Source organism: Drosophila obscura, unplaced genomic scaffold (assembly GCF_018151105.1).
Source record: "Drosophila obscura isolate BZ-5 IFL unplaced genomic scaffold, ASM1815110v1 contig_73, whole genome shotgun sequence".
Taxonomy (NCBI): Eukaryota; Metazoa; Arthropoda; class Insecta; order Diptera; family Drosophilidae; genus Drosophila; species Drosophila obscura.
This window is the reverse complement of record NW_024542865.1, coordinates 9,501,698-9,517,659: the sequence shown is the minus strand read 5'-3', so window position 1 is coordinate 9,517,659 and position 15,962 is coordinate 9,501,698. Positions and strand designations below refer to the sequence as shown.

Here is a 15,962-nt window from a genome sequence, read left to right as displayed (position 1 = left end):
ATGCCGGTGGAAGGGGCAAGGATGCGGCATGGCAAGGAACGGCATGGAACACAAAAAACAAAAAACTGAGACTCAAGCCCAGACCGAGACGCAGATGATGAAGAACAAACTGACAAAAGAATCAGCATGAAGGACACTGTGCCATGAATGAACTTGATGCTTAAAAAGGGATAGAGAGTGAGCGAGTAGTGTGTTTGGATGGGGGTGTGGAGCTACGGAGACTCAAATAGTTGAGCCGTAAACAATCAATGCAATCTGGGCACTAACAGAGCAGGAGCAGGAGCAGGAGCAGGTGGAGGTTCATCAATTTCCATAATTAATCATGCAAGACACAGAGCACACATAAAAGGCTAAAGCGCAAGCCTCTCGAAGTGCCTCAGTTCAAACAAAATCAAATTAAATTGATAGCAAAACTAAACCTGGGAATGGTTGCACACCCGCATCCACCTCTTAGATACCCTGCGATATAAATGTTGAAAATGTAACGATGCAACGATTATTTTCTACGTTTTAAATGCCACTAAATAAATATGTGTATATGACTCGTTCAAGGCTGCTGCTGCTGCTGCTGCTGATGCTGCTGCCGCATTGATTTCTACACCAAAAATTGAAATTTTCGCATGCATAAATTGAGGCAAGCGACAAAAACAGCCGCGAAACCACAAGCGCGCGCTTTACGAGCGTTTTTACGCGCCCAACCAGGCACCAAACCCAAATTCGTAATCGGAAAAAAAGTGTCGCTGCTGGCACATAGTAGATTCATGGCCATGAAATGGCCCAAAAACTCAAAGCGGCGGTTAGCATGAACTGGCATGGGGTTAGTCGTGGCAAAGAGCAGCACCAAGCGGTTTCAAGCGTGGCGTGGCGTAGCGTGGTGGAGAGGCGCAGAGGTGGCGGACGTGGACTCGCGAAAAGGGGGTTAAAGGGTTAGGAGACATTTGCCGCTTACGCTTGGAGAGGCAGCGCCAGGCCAGCACGAGAGTTGCCATCGCTACACCAAAAAATAAAAATCGAAAAGAAAAAAATATATAGTATAAAATGAAGAGATAAATAAACAGATAAATCAGGGGCCATAAACTGGATAAAACAAATTAGGGAAGAGGATAAATGCCTTTGTGGTCACAGCCCTTTCTTGCAGCTGAGTGAATCACTTGTAAATCACCGATCAACTGCTGCTGTTTAATCAGAGAGAGATAATAGAGGCCACCAACTGCGCCTGTGTTTCTGTGGCAGACTTTAAGTAACTCTGGCTGGGAGGGAACCTCCTTGCTTGGAACACAGACAGACACGGATGAGTCTGGGTGGGTCTCTGGGTTTGTGGGGATCTCCTTGCTTACCAGTTTGCGTGGTGCTGCCTTGGAAGAGGTTGCGCAGATAGCTGATCAGGCGTCGATGGAGCGGCCGATGGCGGTGTCGCGACGATTTGCGCATTGACGAGGACGAATCCTGGCCACCGCCACCCTGCTCCACATCGTCAGGATCCAGCGGTGTCGCTGTTGTGCCCACCTCCTTGCCACACTGGGTGGCATCCACAATTATCTCGATGCTGCGCTGTGTGCTGGACTTCTTCAGGTGACCCAGAGCTGTCATCGCTGTGCTGCTGCTGCTGCCACCTCCAACTCCACCGCCACCTGTTGCTCCACCGGCACTTGTGGCAATGGTGCCAATAAGGGCATCCGTGGCACTCGATCCGGTGCCGGCAATGCTGCTGACTTGCTGCTGTTGATGATGCTGCTGCTGCTGCTGCTGCTGCTGGTGATGCGGATGTTGCTGTTGATGCTGATGATGATGCGGATGTTGCTGTAGCTGTAGCTGTTGCTGTTGTTGCTGGTGCTGCTGTTGCTGTTGCTGCTGGGTGATGCGGCCCGCGAGCAGCTGATGATGAGCGGCTGTTGAGGGCAGCTCGTTGACGGTGCCATTGCTGTGACTGCCCCGATAGATGAGCTCCGTCTCATTGGTCACCTGGCGCAGGGCGTGCAGTCCGGTGTGCGAGGCGCTGCTTGCCATACCCGAGGCACTGGCTCCACCACCACCACCACCACCACCCCCGCTGCCATTCAGACCTGTGTAGTAGGCACTGTTGGGGCGTTGGGTGTGCTGTATCTGCGGCCCAGCCATGATGGGATGTTGTTGGGTGTTGGGTGGGTCTCTCTGCGGTGGCTCCCTGTTCCTCTCCCTCTCACTCTGTCTGGATATGGCTGGTTGGTGCTGTGCTGTGCTGTGCTGCTGTGCTGCGGTGCTGCTCACGCTCTGCTCTCTAGTTGTGGACTGGGCTCTGGTCTGGCTGGTAGTTGTTTAGTAGTTTTAATTGCATTCTGGCCATTCACATGGTTACAGCTGTCTGGGTTAGGTTGAGGTGGAGGCGTTTTGGGGCGTGTTGTGGGGGGGTTAAGCGTTAGCCGGCCTTGAGGCGCCGCGTCGAATCTCTCGGCATCTGCGAGAAGCGAGTAAACAAAGACAAGAAACAGAACAAAACCAATAAACGACTGGGCAATCAGCATACATACACACATATATACATAAATACATACATACTTACATACATACATACATATGTGTGCGAGTATTTGTATTACTTTTTTTTTCTTCTTCAAAATTTACGGAAATTTCAATGCCAGCAGCGTTGCATTTTGGTATTAGTGTGCGTTAGTGTGGGTGTGTTTATGTGTGGGTGTGTTTATGTGTGCGTGTGCGTGTGTGTGTGAAGCTCTCGTGCAAGCCACTTCGTGTCGTAATCCTAGCTGTAATCTTTACCATACAAAACAGGTCAAAGTTTCATTTCAATACACCGAGTAGGATACATTCATGTTGTTGTTGGTTGTCTTACATTTGAAATTAATTGCAAGTCACAGCCACTGGGGGGAAAGTGCTAAATGAATTCATTATTCAGCGGCTAGGCTAGGCCTCCATTCCAATACCCAATATTAAACATTTTATGGACAATTGCCAAGTGATTTATTGCACTTATGAATCGTTTATAATTATGAGAAGGCCAAAAGCTCTTTAGAGTCAATTTATCACAATTTTTGAGCGATTCCTTACCTCTGCAAAAATCAATTTACAGACAATTCAGGAGCAATTCATAATCATTAGTCACTGTGTTAATATTCGTATGCTTAGACCCGATTCTGTATTTCGTATATCTGAACAAATTAAAACATTTTCGGGGCATAAAGTAGGCTACTAAATATGTTTTGGTTGATGTCGCTGCCGAGACGGCTGTGTAGGTCAGTTTTGGGGCTAACCTTACACTGAACAGTTCAGTAAAATTGAAAAATTCCAAATTTTGTGTGCGGCTTTTTTGTTGTTTTTTTTTTGGTTTCGTTCGTACAAAATTTGTTGCGTGTCAACTGTGGACTACACTCGCCACACCATGGAGGACAAGCCCTTCAATCCGTTCTACATTGGACCGCACCCGAGCAAGGCTTGCGCCATACCCGAAGTGCCCGGGCAACAGTGCAACCCCGCCTGCGTTGAGAAGTCGCAAGCATCGGGACAGCAGCCGCCACAGTCTGGCCCCGGCGGCGGCATCCTCATCGTGGGCATAAGCGGACCCTCGGGCGGAGTGGCCAACGTCTACAGCACCGGCCAGATGTCCAACCAATCAAAGGCAGCAGCTCCAGTCACGACCGGTACAGCCGCACCTGGGCGATCGCTTGCCGCCACTGCCTCAGCGCCAGTCTCGGTCGGCATCGGTACATCCAAGCCGGGCCCATCGCTTGTTGGCAATGCCGCGCCAGCATCAACCAACAGAGTCTGCAGGCCATATCCCTGCATGGAGAACAAAAATAGCAATGGTCCCGGCTGTTAACAGAAGGATGTTTCCGACCCCAACTCAAAATGAACAGAAGCCACACATTTTTGCATTAATTCCACCAAAGTTAGCCCCGAAACAAAGACAATAAAACGGCAAATAGAACCCCAAAAGTAAGTGTTTTTTTCATGGAAATGAGAGTTCCAGAGGGCAGAAGATTTCCATGGTTTTTCAGCCCCGAGTCAGCCCCGTATCTCGCTTGGCCTTTGGCAAATATAACTAAACTTCCATGTAATCTAGTTACTGCTGAATGAAGGAATGAGGAACTGACTTTCGCCTGCAGTATCATTTCCCGGAGGCGTTTGTATCCTCGCTTGGCTAATATTCATGTGGCAAAAATTAAACTTCCAGCCACAAGAAAGAACGAGTGCTGTAGCCTCCCTTTCCCTTCTCCTTGCCCTTGCCTAAGCCCCGAGCCCACATCTCGTTTGGCCTGTGGCTAGAACTAAAATTTGCAGTGCTGGGGCTTCCATTGCGCTTCCACAATGCAATCAGCACAGAAAGTAGTTTGGGAATATTTGTGTGCATTTTACTGTGGAGCTTAACATTGCAATGTGAGTGTAAGTAGCATAAATCAGCAGTAGTTTAGCCGGTAAGTCCAAGTGCCCTGCCCCATTTACATTTCCATCAAACAACAATGAAGAACGCAACTCGAGTAGAAGCCTCCCCCTGATTGGGGGTTGTGTTATTTTTAAAGGTATATTTTTCTTTGCAGCCCGTTTCGATGGATTTTGGCCATTTGCATCATTTATGGTTCGATGGCAACTGCAAATGGATCAGCAGGAGCACCAGAGGAACCAGCAACCAGCAACCAGCAGCAGGAGCTGGGCTCAATCACATGGCTGGCTGGTGGCTCATGGCTCATGGCTGTACCCTGTGTGTGCGTTCTGCTCGGGAGTCTATCGAAAACGTATTGCTTTTGCAAATTCAATAAAGTAAAAATGTATTATTTATTGATAGACTTATGCAGAAGCATCAACGGCAGCAGTTGCACAGTTTATGGCTGCATCCTTGGCTGAGAGTACACACCTATGTTTGCTTGTATGTGAGTGGGAGTGTGAGTGTTTGTCGATGTGTGTGTGTGTGTGCGCTCGCATATGTCCTGGTACTTGGGAAAATTACAGGCATCGCCATTGTTGTCATTGCTGCCGTTCTTTGGTGCTTTCTTTGGTAGCACCTGTTTACCAAATGATTTATGCATTTTACCCACTCTGCTGTCGACGTTTCCACGTGCAAAAGAAATAACACAACTGCACCACCAACAAAAACAACAACAACAACAACAACAACAACAACAGTTAATGTGATTTTCTTGTTAAATGTAAGTCGCTGGAAAAAATGGTGCCCTTTGCTGTCTCTTTGCTTCTTCCCTCCATGCACCCCTCCAGGGTACCCTAATAGTCGTCGTTGGTTTGTTAAGCTCTTTAACTACTTATTTTGTCATCGCTAACGAACGATGTGGGACGTGGTACGTGGGATGTTCGATGTGCGATGTAGGATTACGGATGGATGTTCATTCGATCGTTCCCATTGGCTGTTTGAGTCGGGGAAATGTATAAATGAAATGCATTTCGATTAGCAATAGTCACTTCCAAGAAAAGAACCTTCCCCAAATGGTTTTTAAATTTTGTTTGGCTGGCAGAAAGCACTTAAATCAAACTGAAACCTGACTCCCATTTCCGCATTATTTAATTTTCATGCGTATTGCATCACGTGTGTGTGGGAGGGGGGGGTTCCATTTTCCATTTTCAACTGTCAACAGATCGAGTGTAAAAACAAGAAAAAAAAGAAATGACAATGGACACAGCGGGGAGAACCAAACACACGCGTAGTACGATGAGTAGAGGGCGAAACTTAATTTATTGAAATGTCGGAAATGTAAGCATTAAAAGCGCCGCACGACGAATGTAAAAACAAAGCATAAATATCTATTAAAATGAGATTGAAATAAATTACAATTTACGGAGCCATGAGCCATGCCATGAATAGAGGGAAATGGAGATACCCCAATCCTATGCCCACTCCTGTATACTCCCGCCCCATATCGCCCATATCTTCTCCACAAATGAAGGTCAGGTGGCAGTCTCGGGCAAACACTTCGATGGCTCTGAGGAAAATCAACGATGTGAACAGAGGGAAATTAAGTGCAAGCACGGGTACGAGTACGAGTACGAGTACGAGTACAAGTATTAGAGGATGGAGGTGGAGGTGCAGGTGGAGGTGGCCATGGACAACAAAAGGACTCGCATACTTACGAGTAGACGCACTTGAGTGTGAGCCTCAGACTGCGACCGAGTACCATCAGTATACGTTCGGCCATATACTCGTACTATGCCATGAAAATGGAAACGAAACGGTAAAGGAAATGAAGCTGAACTTTATTATAACAATACACAATAATCGTGTGCAAGCTTCATCTTATGCTACTGCTCCTGTTGCTCCCCTTGCTCCCCTTGCCCACCGTGCTCTCTGCCACTCCCTCTCTACCCTCTCCATCTGCCTCCTTCGTCTTCGCATTTTCCTGTTTCCTTGTGCAACCCCCCTCATCCTTTTCATGATTTTGATGAAGTGTGGCGGAAAAAGGAAAGCGGATATGCCGCTCCAAAAGGTAAACTGCAGCGGAAGCAAAACCCTCACAAAATGATGATGGGAAACAAATACGATACTACGATACGATAGTTTTGCGGTAAATAGATCGACCTAGGGTATACCCTCTGGGTACTGGGCAGCTATGACTCAGCCTGCCTTCAAATGTGTTTAAAGTTTTGGGAAACGAACGGGGAAGCAAATGCCACCTTCCATTAATGTTGCAGGAAGTCGGAGCAACTACGATGGCCGGACAGAAATACCCGTGCGAGTGGCTGCTAATTGATTGCAGACGAGCAAATTTCTCTCAGTGCATGCACGTAGTATGTACGGCAAGGCGCTTAACTAAACAAGCAGAAAACGTGCAGTCAGGCGACAACTGCACTCCTTCTCCCACTGCCTGTATTCCCTTCAGTCGACTGAAGTCCCTGCTGCGGTTACAGCGCTGCTGCTACTCCGGTGCTCCTTCGTCACGAAATCCCAGTAAAATGTCAAGTGCAGAAGAAGAAGGAGCCGCAGTAGTGACTCCTTGAACTGCCCCCGCCTTCGCCGTCGCCATTGCTTTCGCTAACCTCATGCTGCTGCTGCTGCTGCTGCTGCTTATATGCTGCATCCTGCATTCCCGATAGCCTTGCCAAGGACGACTCGCGGCAGCCACCACTTCCTGGCCTGAGCAGGTTCAGGTTGGAGCCAAGCGCAGCGCGTATTTATAAGTATGCGCAATATTCAAACGGGAAGGTAAAAGGAAATTGGATTTTTGTTGACATTATTTTACAAATATCCGGACCACACGCACACTCGTAGCAACAATGGACTTTGGCGGAGTCACTTTGGTCAGTGCCACTCTCAAGACGAGTCGAGTCGAGTCGAGGAAGATGATGATGATGATGATGATGCTCGGTGGTGGTGGGGGTGGTGCTTCTCCCCGAAGCACGACTACTCCGGCTGCTTGTGCTTGTGCGGCACAGATTTTCCACACTAAAAGATTCCACTCTTAGCAGGCACTGTATTCCAGCGCCTCTACCGCCCCCACGCGCACACACTCACACATGCTGGGGCAAACATATTTTGGTTTTGCATAATAAATTGCGTTTCGTATGCGGAGAGGCAAGAAAAAGTGGCAGAAGACAAAGGAGTGAAATCTGGGCATGCGGCAGAGAGGCAGAGGAACGCACGAGTCTCAATCCAAGGCAGCTGCTCGCAGCTCTGCATAGAGTGCATCCCGAAAGCCTCCGCCCTTTAGTGCTTTATGTTTTAATGGAGAATATGCAGTGGGATATTTAAGTAAATGTTGATATTCACTCAAGCTTAACGGGAAGGAAACCCTTTTCAATTTAGAAAATCTCATATACTCGTATTTTAAAATAATTGCCAAATAAATTCTCATTTTATTTTCATTGGTTCCCATAGTTTTTTTTTTCAACTTTTAAACCATTTTTACCTTCGCATTCTATGTTGATAGATGCGCTGAGCAATTTTTTCCCATATTTATCTTTTGCTGTCTGCCATATCTACAGATCAATGTATATTTTTGTGGCATTCCCTGGGCATACTCTGGTCGATCCAATTGTTTTATCTACATTTTTTCATTTGTAGAGTTGATCTCTTCCCTATCTCACTCGCTTTCTCCTTTCTGAGATGCTGCAGGAAAAATTGGTGGGGCTGGGGGAAAGTGCGCTTTATGCTCCGGAATCTGTTTTGGGTTTTCCGAGTGCCTCGGGCTGCTGCTGAAAGCAGAAACCAATCAAATTTCCATGTTTGATTTATTTGATGAAAAATGTTGCATGCGCTTTGGTTTTCGCTCTCTTTTGGGTTTTTCTTTTTTTTTTTTTTTTTTTTTTTTGGGCATTTTATGAATGTGAATGTGAGTGCGCTTTCTTTTTCCCCTCTTTGGCAGCTCTTTGTTTTTTGGGGGGCAATTTTGGTTGGGTGCTTGGTGACATGGAAGAACTGCAAATTGTGTGATGGAAATGAACTGACAGAAACACACCACACACAGCCAGGAGAGGGCTGACAAAGGAGGAGGAGGCTTAAACACGCACTCTTACAATCAAGTACCGTCAGACAGTCAGTCAGTGGGTTGGTTGTGTAGTCAGGGAGTCAGTGGGTCGTTGGGTCGGTAGGTCGGTGAGTCAGTCGCTGTCACGGTCTCGAGAGGCCACAGAATGTAAAAAAAATCGCCAAAGGCGCTGGGGCGCTGCTGATGAGGTTGGTTATCGCGGTGGCAGAGGTAATGACACGCCCACACACACACACACACAAACACACACACACAAATATATAATACAAGTATTTAGAAAATTTACGGAGGTGACCACAGTGTTGGAGTTAAGTTTGTGCACTCCCCCAGCAGACATGCCGCAGAATGTAAAATAAAATACAAATTTTTTCTCTTTTTTATTTCCTTTTAGGCGATAAAAAAATCCGCTAAATTTGATCTTCCTTTTATTTGTATTTTTTCACCTTTTTCCGTATATGTGTTTGTAAATGTTTGTACGTACGCATATTTATCCCTTAATTTAATCTCTCGCTTGGCTTGGCGTTCAGGCACACACAGTTAAGCCAAACAAATCCTTTGACTTTTGCCGGATTAACGCAGGGAGGAAACGTAAGCAAACAAAATGCAATTTTGGGCTGCGAAAAAGTCATGTCCTTTTTTTTTGCAGGCTGTAATCCATTTGATGGGGTTAACTTTTGGCAGTCAGTGTGTGTGCGGCTTGGCAGCCGTCAAAGTGCAAAATATGAGGCTCAAGCATCATCAGGATGGGAGAATGGAAGGATGGCAAAATGGAACGATGAAGCACCACAACCCAAACCGAACCGAACCGAACAGAACAGAAGAGAACATACATCTGCAGTTGCTCAGGATGCACGTGAGTCTCTGCAATCTGTGGCACACTTTCGCAAAACACTTCTCCCTGCTGTGTCCGCTCTGTCCGCTCTTCCTCTGCGAATGATTTGTGGCTGCCTCATATCCTCATAGCCCCTCATGCCACTTGTGGGAGTGGTTGAGAAGGAATGGTTGTTGTTGTTGTCGGTTTTTGGGAACGCGCAGAACAACAGCAGCTGGCAACACAACCCAGCAAGTCAGCCAACTGTTTTCATAACCAGAACAGAACAGAACCGAACCGAAGAGGGTACCTCAGAGTTGTTTGCGGCAAAGGGGAAGCAGGTCCAAGATATTTGTGGGTTACCATCACATTTGTACACATGCTAAGCGCATACTTAATTAGTGTCTGGGTAGATGTACTATGAAGATTATGCTACAAGTTTGAATGTGGATTAATTCAATTAGAAATCCTCACAGATTTTCGCTTGGGAGCAGACTTTCCTTCAATTTCTTAACATACTACAAAATAGATTATAAATGCTTGTAATTACATTCTCACGAATCTTGCTGGTACTCCGTAAAATGTCTGTTGCCTCTTTATTTTTAATATTGCACCCTATACACTATATTTAATAAAAATAAAAAATTAAATAAAAATAGATCGGAATATTTGTTTTGTGTGGCATTAAAAGTAATTAAATTCGCGCTAAGATTTTCGTAACTTTTATAATTATTACGATTTGCACATTTACATATGGTTTTTGTATGCTCTTCTTTGAAGTTTTCAACAGTATCCACCAGTCGTTTCCCTCCCCTTTGCTCTTTCATTTTGCTTTAGTCCACGAGTTTTTGGCTGCGTTTTTCGCACGTTTATTTGCCAAAGCGAGAAAGCTCAAAACCTGAACTTGCCACCTGCTTTACCGCCCGATGTCCCGCTCTTCCCTGGCCATCCAACCTATCCACATATCCACCTGTCCTGTGCCCCCTATCCTGTTCTTTTCGCTCGCCTATCTACAGCTTTGCTGCTCTCTCCCGGCCCCTGTATTTATGGGCTTGCACGTGTTTCCGTCTGTGCCAGTGTCGCCATCATCATCATCTCGCCATTCGCATTCGCCATTGTGGCAACTTGAGAATCTTTTGGAAAATACAAAAAAAAAAACAAAAACAAAAAACAAATGCAGAGAGGGAAAGGTAGAGAAAGAACTGAAAATTCTGCCCGAGTGGGGTTTCATTTTCAAGTGTTTGCTTTTACGTGTGTGTTGTGTGTGTGTGTGTGTGTGTGTGTGTGTGCAAGAGTGTTTTGTGAAACGTTTATTTTTCAGCTGTTGCTGGCGTTGCCGTGACATGGACACCCGCAAAATGGTTGGCCTGTCAACGACAAGGATGCCCCCAGTCAGTTATTTGCTTGCCAACAGATGCACAGAAAGAGATCGAAACACAGAGAGAAAGAGAAAGAGAGAGGGAGAGAAAGAGAAAGAGGAGGATGTAAGCGAATAAAGAGACTGTGGCGAGACTAAAAAGAGTTGTAAGAGAAGCTTTCACGTTCCCTTTAGTGAGTTCTTATCCCACAGAAAAAAAAGAGAAAACAAAAAAAATGTTCAATTGTTTTGTTCAAGAGATTCCACATTGATTGGAACCCGATTTGGCACGAATAACGAGAAAGGATGTGCCACAGTGCGTTTCATGACTATCAAACTGTTGTTAGAGCATCGCAAAAGCGGAAAAGGAAACAAAAAAGAAAATGAAAGCCGAAATGAAGATATTTGGCAAGCATCGCCACTTGATGATAAATTATTGGAGATTGCCATCGTTTCCGTTTAATTTATTCGCAACAAAAATAAACAAATCGATGAAAGTTTTGATGGAATATTGAAGATAAATCGATAACTTATTGCTGTCTTCAAATATCAAATTATTTCTGTCATCTTTAAGACGCTCGAATATCATTAATTTTTGATTTAAAAGCCTTAACATGCTGCAATTAAACATAAATAGTATACACTGTAATCTATTACACCCTTATACACCTTTCTTCTATTATAATTCCCCCCCTCTAAACACCACAGAACCCACCTTGCCCTTTTCGTTGATATTTTTGTCAACTTGGAAATGGGAAATTCGGGTCACAGAATATCCGGAATCCCATCTGGGAACAAGGCTTTTCCTAGCTCCAGGGACTTAACCCACAAGTCCATCTACGACAGGTGTATACATTACAATCCCTGCCGTTCACCCGCACGCCCACTCTCCCACTCACTCTCTTTTCGACTTTCCAGTCTCTTGGCACCTGGTGGTGGCACGCACACATGTGTTATCCGGCTTTAACTTTAATTCGAGCGGGAGGAGTGGCGTGTCGGGGCGGAGGGGCGGTGAAATCCGATTCGCGTGCAAAGCTCGTAAATTAATTTTTATATCCCTTTCAATTACTTTGGGGCTCGTCGATGTCGGCAGCAAGGGGAACCAACTATCAATGCATACTAATGAAACCCGAGCAACGAGAGTCGAGGCCCCAGATCGCTAATCGGAACGCGGACAGTCAGTCTGGCCTGGTCTCGACCTTTGGCATACGAGTAGCTGTGGAATTGCTGTTTCTAGCACTCGTTCATACTGGTATCCCGTTAATAAGCCATACTAAATTAACATAAAATCATTCTCATATGTATCTAAATTTCCATATCGAATAAAAAGCAAACTTTATCTTGGGACACAATTTTGCATGTCTAATTTGTTCGGAAAATATCTTCCATATTTTCCTTCGACCCGCAAATCCTTCTGCTGGTTTGGTTGGTTTTCACACATACGAGTTTCTGGCTGAGTTTGCTGCCCATTAAAGTGTGTGTGCCGTGCCGTGCCAAAGGGATAGCATATGTACAGCCATGCTCCCTGGCCTAGAAACTTTCGTGCGTAAGCTACCATCAAGATTCTGGTTTTTGGGGAGGGAAACTTTACCTGGAAGCGCCTTAAATTTAGCTTCAGTTAACATTTTGTGTACTGTTAATCGGCTGCACCAACAAAATAAAAAATACAAACTAAACTGTTAATAAAGACAAACTCTGCCACACACACACACACACACACGAGAGAGAAATGTAGGAGAAGTAGAGGGTGAGGTGGGGGGCTACTTTACATAAATGCCACAGCTGCTTCCTTTTGCCTTCCACCCACCTTTAAGAACCCATGCCTGCAACAACCACTGCCACTGCCCCTGCCCCTGCCACTGCCCATGCCTCCGCACCGACCTGCCTGTGTGTTCTTTCATGGAAAGCATTTGAATTAATTATACTAAAAGTTGTGAAAATAGAAACTGTTTTGCACCTGATGTCTGACAGAAGCCTTGAGCAGGCTGAGGCTGAGACTGAGACTGAGTCTGAGGCGAAGCAGCATCGTAGTTTTATCTTCGAGGAGATGGAGGATGAGAGAGATGAGGGCAAAGCCAACTCCACCCACCCATTATCCTCGCATTCTACGGTTCCAGCGAAATTAAGCGTTGGCCGTTTGCTTAGGCACAGAAGAAGCCGCAGCTGAGCTACGAGAAGAATTACTCATCCCTTGTCAGGGCACGAGAATGCCTTGCATGGCAGTCGAAAATCTGAGTTTTATCTTCAGCTTGAGAGCCATAAAAACTTAGACGAAATGATTCCAAAACTAATTTCAATTAAGAGTAATTATACACTCCGTAAGACTGTAGCTATCAATACAGTTAAGCCAACAAATTTAATAATCCTTTCTCATATATATCTCTCTGTGCTTCACCCCGGGTTCTGGGTACAAAGACCGCCACAGGTGGCTGCAGCACAGATACAAGATACAATTGCATCTGGTAGGACCGCAAACGAAAACCTGAACTTTCCCCCCAAAGTTATGTGAACCAATCAAAGGAACGGAATTGGATTTTTGGTTGAAAAGAGAGATGGGACATCTGAAGGAAATCAAAATAGAAAATAGAGAAATCCACAGGAAAAGTTGGAGGTCCTGGAGGCCAAACAGACAGTAGTAGTAGGGTAAGTCATCCCCATCCCCCATCCCCCCATCTGGGTTTAAAGAGCGAAACCCAATCCGAAGACCCGCACAACAAGTTGGCCGCCCCACAATGGACGGGAGGCCAATGCCGTTGACAGCAAAAACTCAGAAAAGATGAGGGCAGGCGAGGGCATATGATCATGGGATGGATGTGGAGAGGATGATGTGCTAGATGCTACTGCTGCTACTGCTGCTGCTGATGATGATGATGTGGCTCCCGACTTTGTATGGGGCAAAGTGCTCCTCCTCCTCCTCCTCCTCTACGCTGTCGTTGTCGTTGTTGTTGAGTTTTATTGCCGCAGGCAAATGGCGCCTCAAAATGGAAAACATGAAACCGAATTAACAGCCAAACACGAGATGGTGATGGAGGAGGGAAGACGACGCTGTCGACATTGGAATGGTAAACGACATCCGGAAACGCATGCCTCTGGCCCCCCCAGAGACTTTGGTAATTATCGCCTGACCCTTCCCCAATCTTCGCCCCATTCCTATCCATACGCCAACTCCAAGTCCCCTCCTCTTAGTGGAAAATGCTTCGTCATGTGGCAGAGCTTCTGGACTCCTGCTCGGAGTCCATCGCTTCTGATGTCATTGCGTGCGTTGATGGATTTTGTGTAATTTCTTTATGCCGGCTGCCATTTGGGGGCATCGCCGTCTCCGTTCTCCCTCCTCGGGCTCTGCTCCTGCTCTGCCCCCCCAACATAAATTGAAGCTGGATTTAATTACAGGCTTGCCATGTCCCTGTCCCTGTCCCCTGTCCCACTGTCCCACTGTCTTGGCCCCTCTCTACGTACACTTGAAGCCAAGTTTTTCTCACGCCTGCGGCGACAGCTGCGTTCTGCAGTGCGAATTTGAAAATATGGCACAGTGAAGCAATGTACAGCAAACACAGTAAACTTGCGAATACTTAGCAGCAAAAGTAATTGCATATTTATGGGCACGACAGGCACAAAGTGGAAATTCATTTCAGACTAAATGCTCTTGGAATGTCCGATTGCTCTGTGTCTGTCAGTACTAGGCTACGGGTACGGGTACGGGTACGTACGTGCCCCTTTAGCAGCCTACCCTTAAACGAATAGCAACGAAAATGCTCACTAAATAAAGGTACTATAAGAAAGGAGTTACGGTCACCTCCTTCAATGACTGACACTTTTGGATGGATGAGAGAGAGCGAGAGAGAGAGAGAGAGAGAGAGAGAGATGAGATACTTTGCTTGTGCAGAATTGATTGGCTTGAACAGGCAGATTTTTCAGTTGAATGACTCTGGGGAAATTTTTCTTTTCCCAAGAGATGCTCCAGCCCTTCCACATTCTGGTTCTGTGGTTCTGTTCTGGTAAAAACAATGAAATTTGCATATTTTTTTTAGGCATATTCATCGTCATTTCCTTGCCACTGTGCGTGGACGGACTAAGCCGCCTACTCGACAGCCGTTCGACAATTATTCAAGGCGGGAAATCTCTGGGAATTCTCTCTCTGGTTGCCTCTTTCCCCACAAGCTGCCAGGTGCCGCAAAAGAGGGCAGGAGAGGAGTGTAGAGTGGTGGATTGGAGCGGAGCGGAGTGGATGCCGAGTGGAAATGTATGTCATGACCTTAGACGCAGCCACAAATTGTAATTTCTAATTTCGAGAGAAGAGGTTCCATTCCATTCCGCACCGTGCCATGCCGTTTGGTGTTTTGCTTTATGCCGTTCCCTGTCGTTCCATGCCTTTCCCTGCCCTTGCCGAATTCAGCATTTATTAAAATCACATTTTCACACAATTTTCCCCTTTCGGATTTTCCTTGTAGTACCTACTGCTGTCGGTTTGTTTTTCTTCATGCCTTTCGCCACCTATTTTTGGTTTTTTTGTGCAATTCATTTCCTTAATGCTCTGGCGGGTAATTTGGGTCAAAACTAATTAGACGGCAGACGTGACTTTAATTACCCGCCCCGAAAAACCCAAGGCCCACCAAGCTTCAAGCTTCAAGCTTCAAGCTCCAGTCAAGGCCGCAGGACGAAGGACCTGCTACTGCCTCGACTTGACTAGGCTGGCGACTGGCGACTGGCGTTGACTTGGTGCTAATCGATGGCCATTGGCGGCACGGTTAGCTCCTCGCAACTCATAAATTCCACCGACAAAACGATTTCACGCCAAAACACTCTGGCTAAAACCTTCTACAATTTGCAGTTGTCACGTTTACCGGACACCTCCCAACCTCCCAACCTCCCAACCTCCCAACCTCTCAACCCCTCACCCGTTTCAGTGCCGACAGCACCACAACTGCTGCCACTTAATTACTTAATTGGCTATTAGCTAAATGGCTCGCCCCCCAGCTCGCTCTTTTTTTGACAGGTTGCAACTTGCAACGTGCCCGCATCAAAGTTTTATATTCTTCGCAGTTTTACATTTTACTTTTCTTTTACTTTTTTTTTTTTGCCCGAGCTAAAATTGCCACAATTTGCATATGGTCATTGGAAATAAGTGTAGTGTGTGTTTGCGCCCTTTTTTGCGGGATATCCTGTGCCGCACATGCTCTGCCGCAGTGGCAGGGAGGGGCCAGAGAAAGAGGGAGATTCATTAACCCATGAAATGCACAACTAACCGCAGAGACCACGGAAGCATTAAACCAACCGAAATGAGTCCATCAGTTCGGAGCGTTTCTCGGCATTCGACAGTTGACAGATGCTGCCCATTTCTGGGCATTCGCCGACGGGGAGATACCCCTTCAAAGGG

General features: G+C 46.2%; 2 protein-coding genes across 2 annotated transcripts in view; one reads left to right on the top strand and one right to left on the bottom strand.

Annotated features, from left to right (window-relative positions):
- Positions 1–15,962, bottom strand: part of LOC111068680 — a 91,540-nt gene that overhangs the window by 28,233 nt on the left and 47,345 nt on the right. The window contains exons 3-4 of the mRNA XM_041595457.1: positions 1,852–2,434; positions 1,338–1,755 (exon numbers count right to left, since the gene is read on the bottom strand). Of these exons, the coding sequence (XP_041451391.1) occupies positions 1,338–1,755; positions 1,852–2,118 (685 nt within the window). The 5' untranslated portion in view covers positions 2,119–2,434. The remainder of the gene's footprint in view (positions 1–1,337; positions 1,756–1,851; positions 2,435–15,962) is intronic.
- Positions 3,217–3,927, top strand: LOC111068682. The gene has a single exon (XM_022358342.2). The coding sequence runs from the start codon at positions 3,374–3,376 to the stop codon at positions 3,809–3,811; it is 438 nt and encodes a 145-aa protein (XP_022214034.1). The 5' UTR covers positions 3,217–3,373; the 3' UTR covers positions 3,812–3,927.

Coding starts and splice junctions, on each gene's coding strand:
- LOC111068682 (XM_022358342.2), top strand. CDS start 3,374: ATGGAGGACAAGCCCTTCAATCCGTTCTACATTGGACCGCACCCGAGC.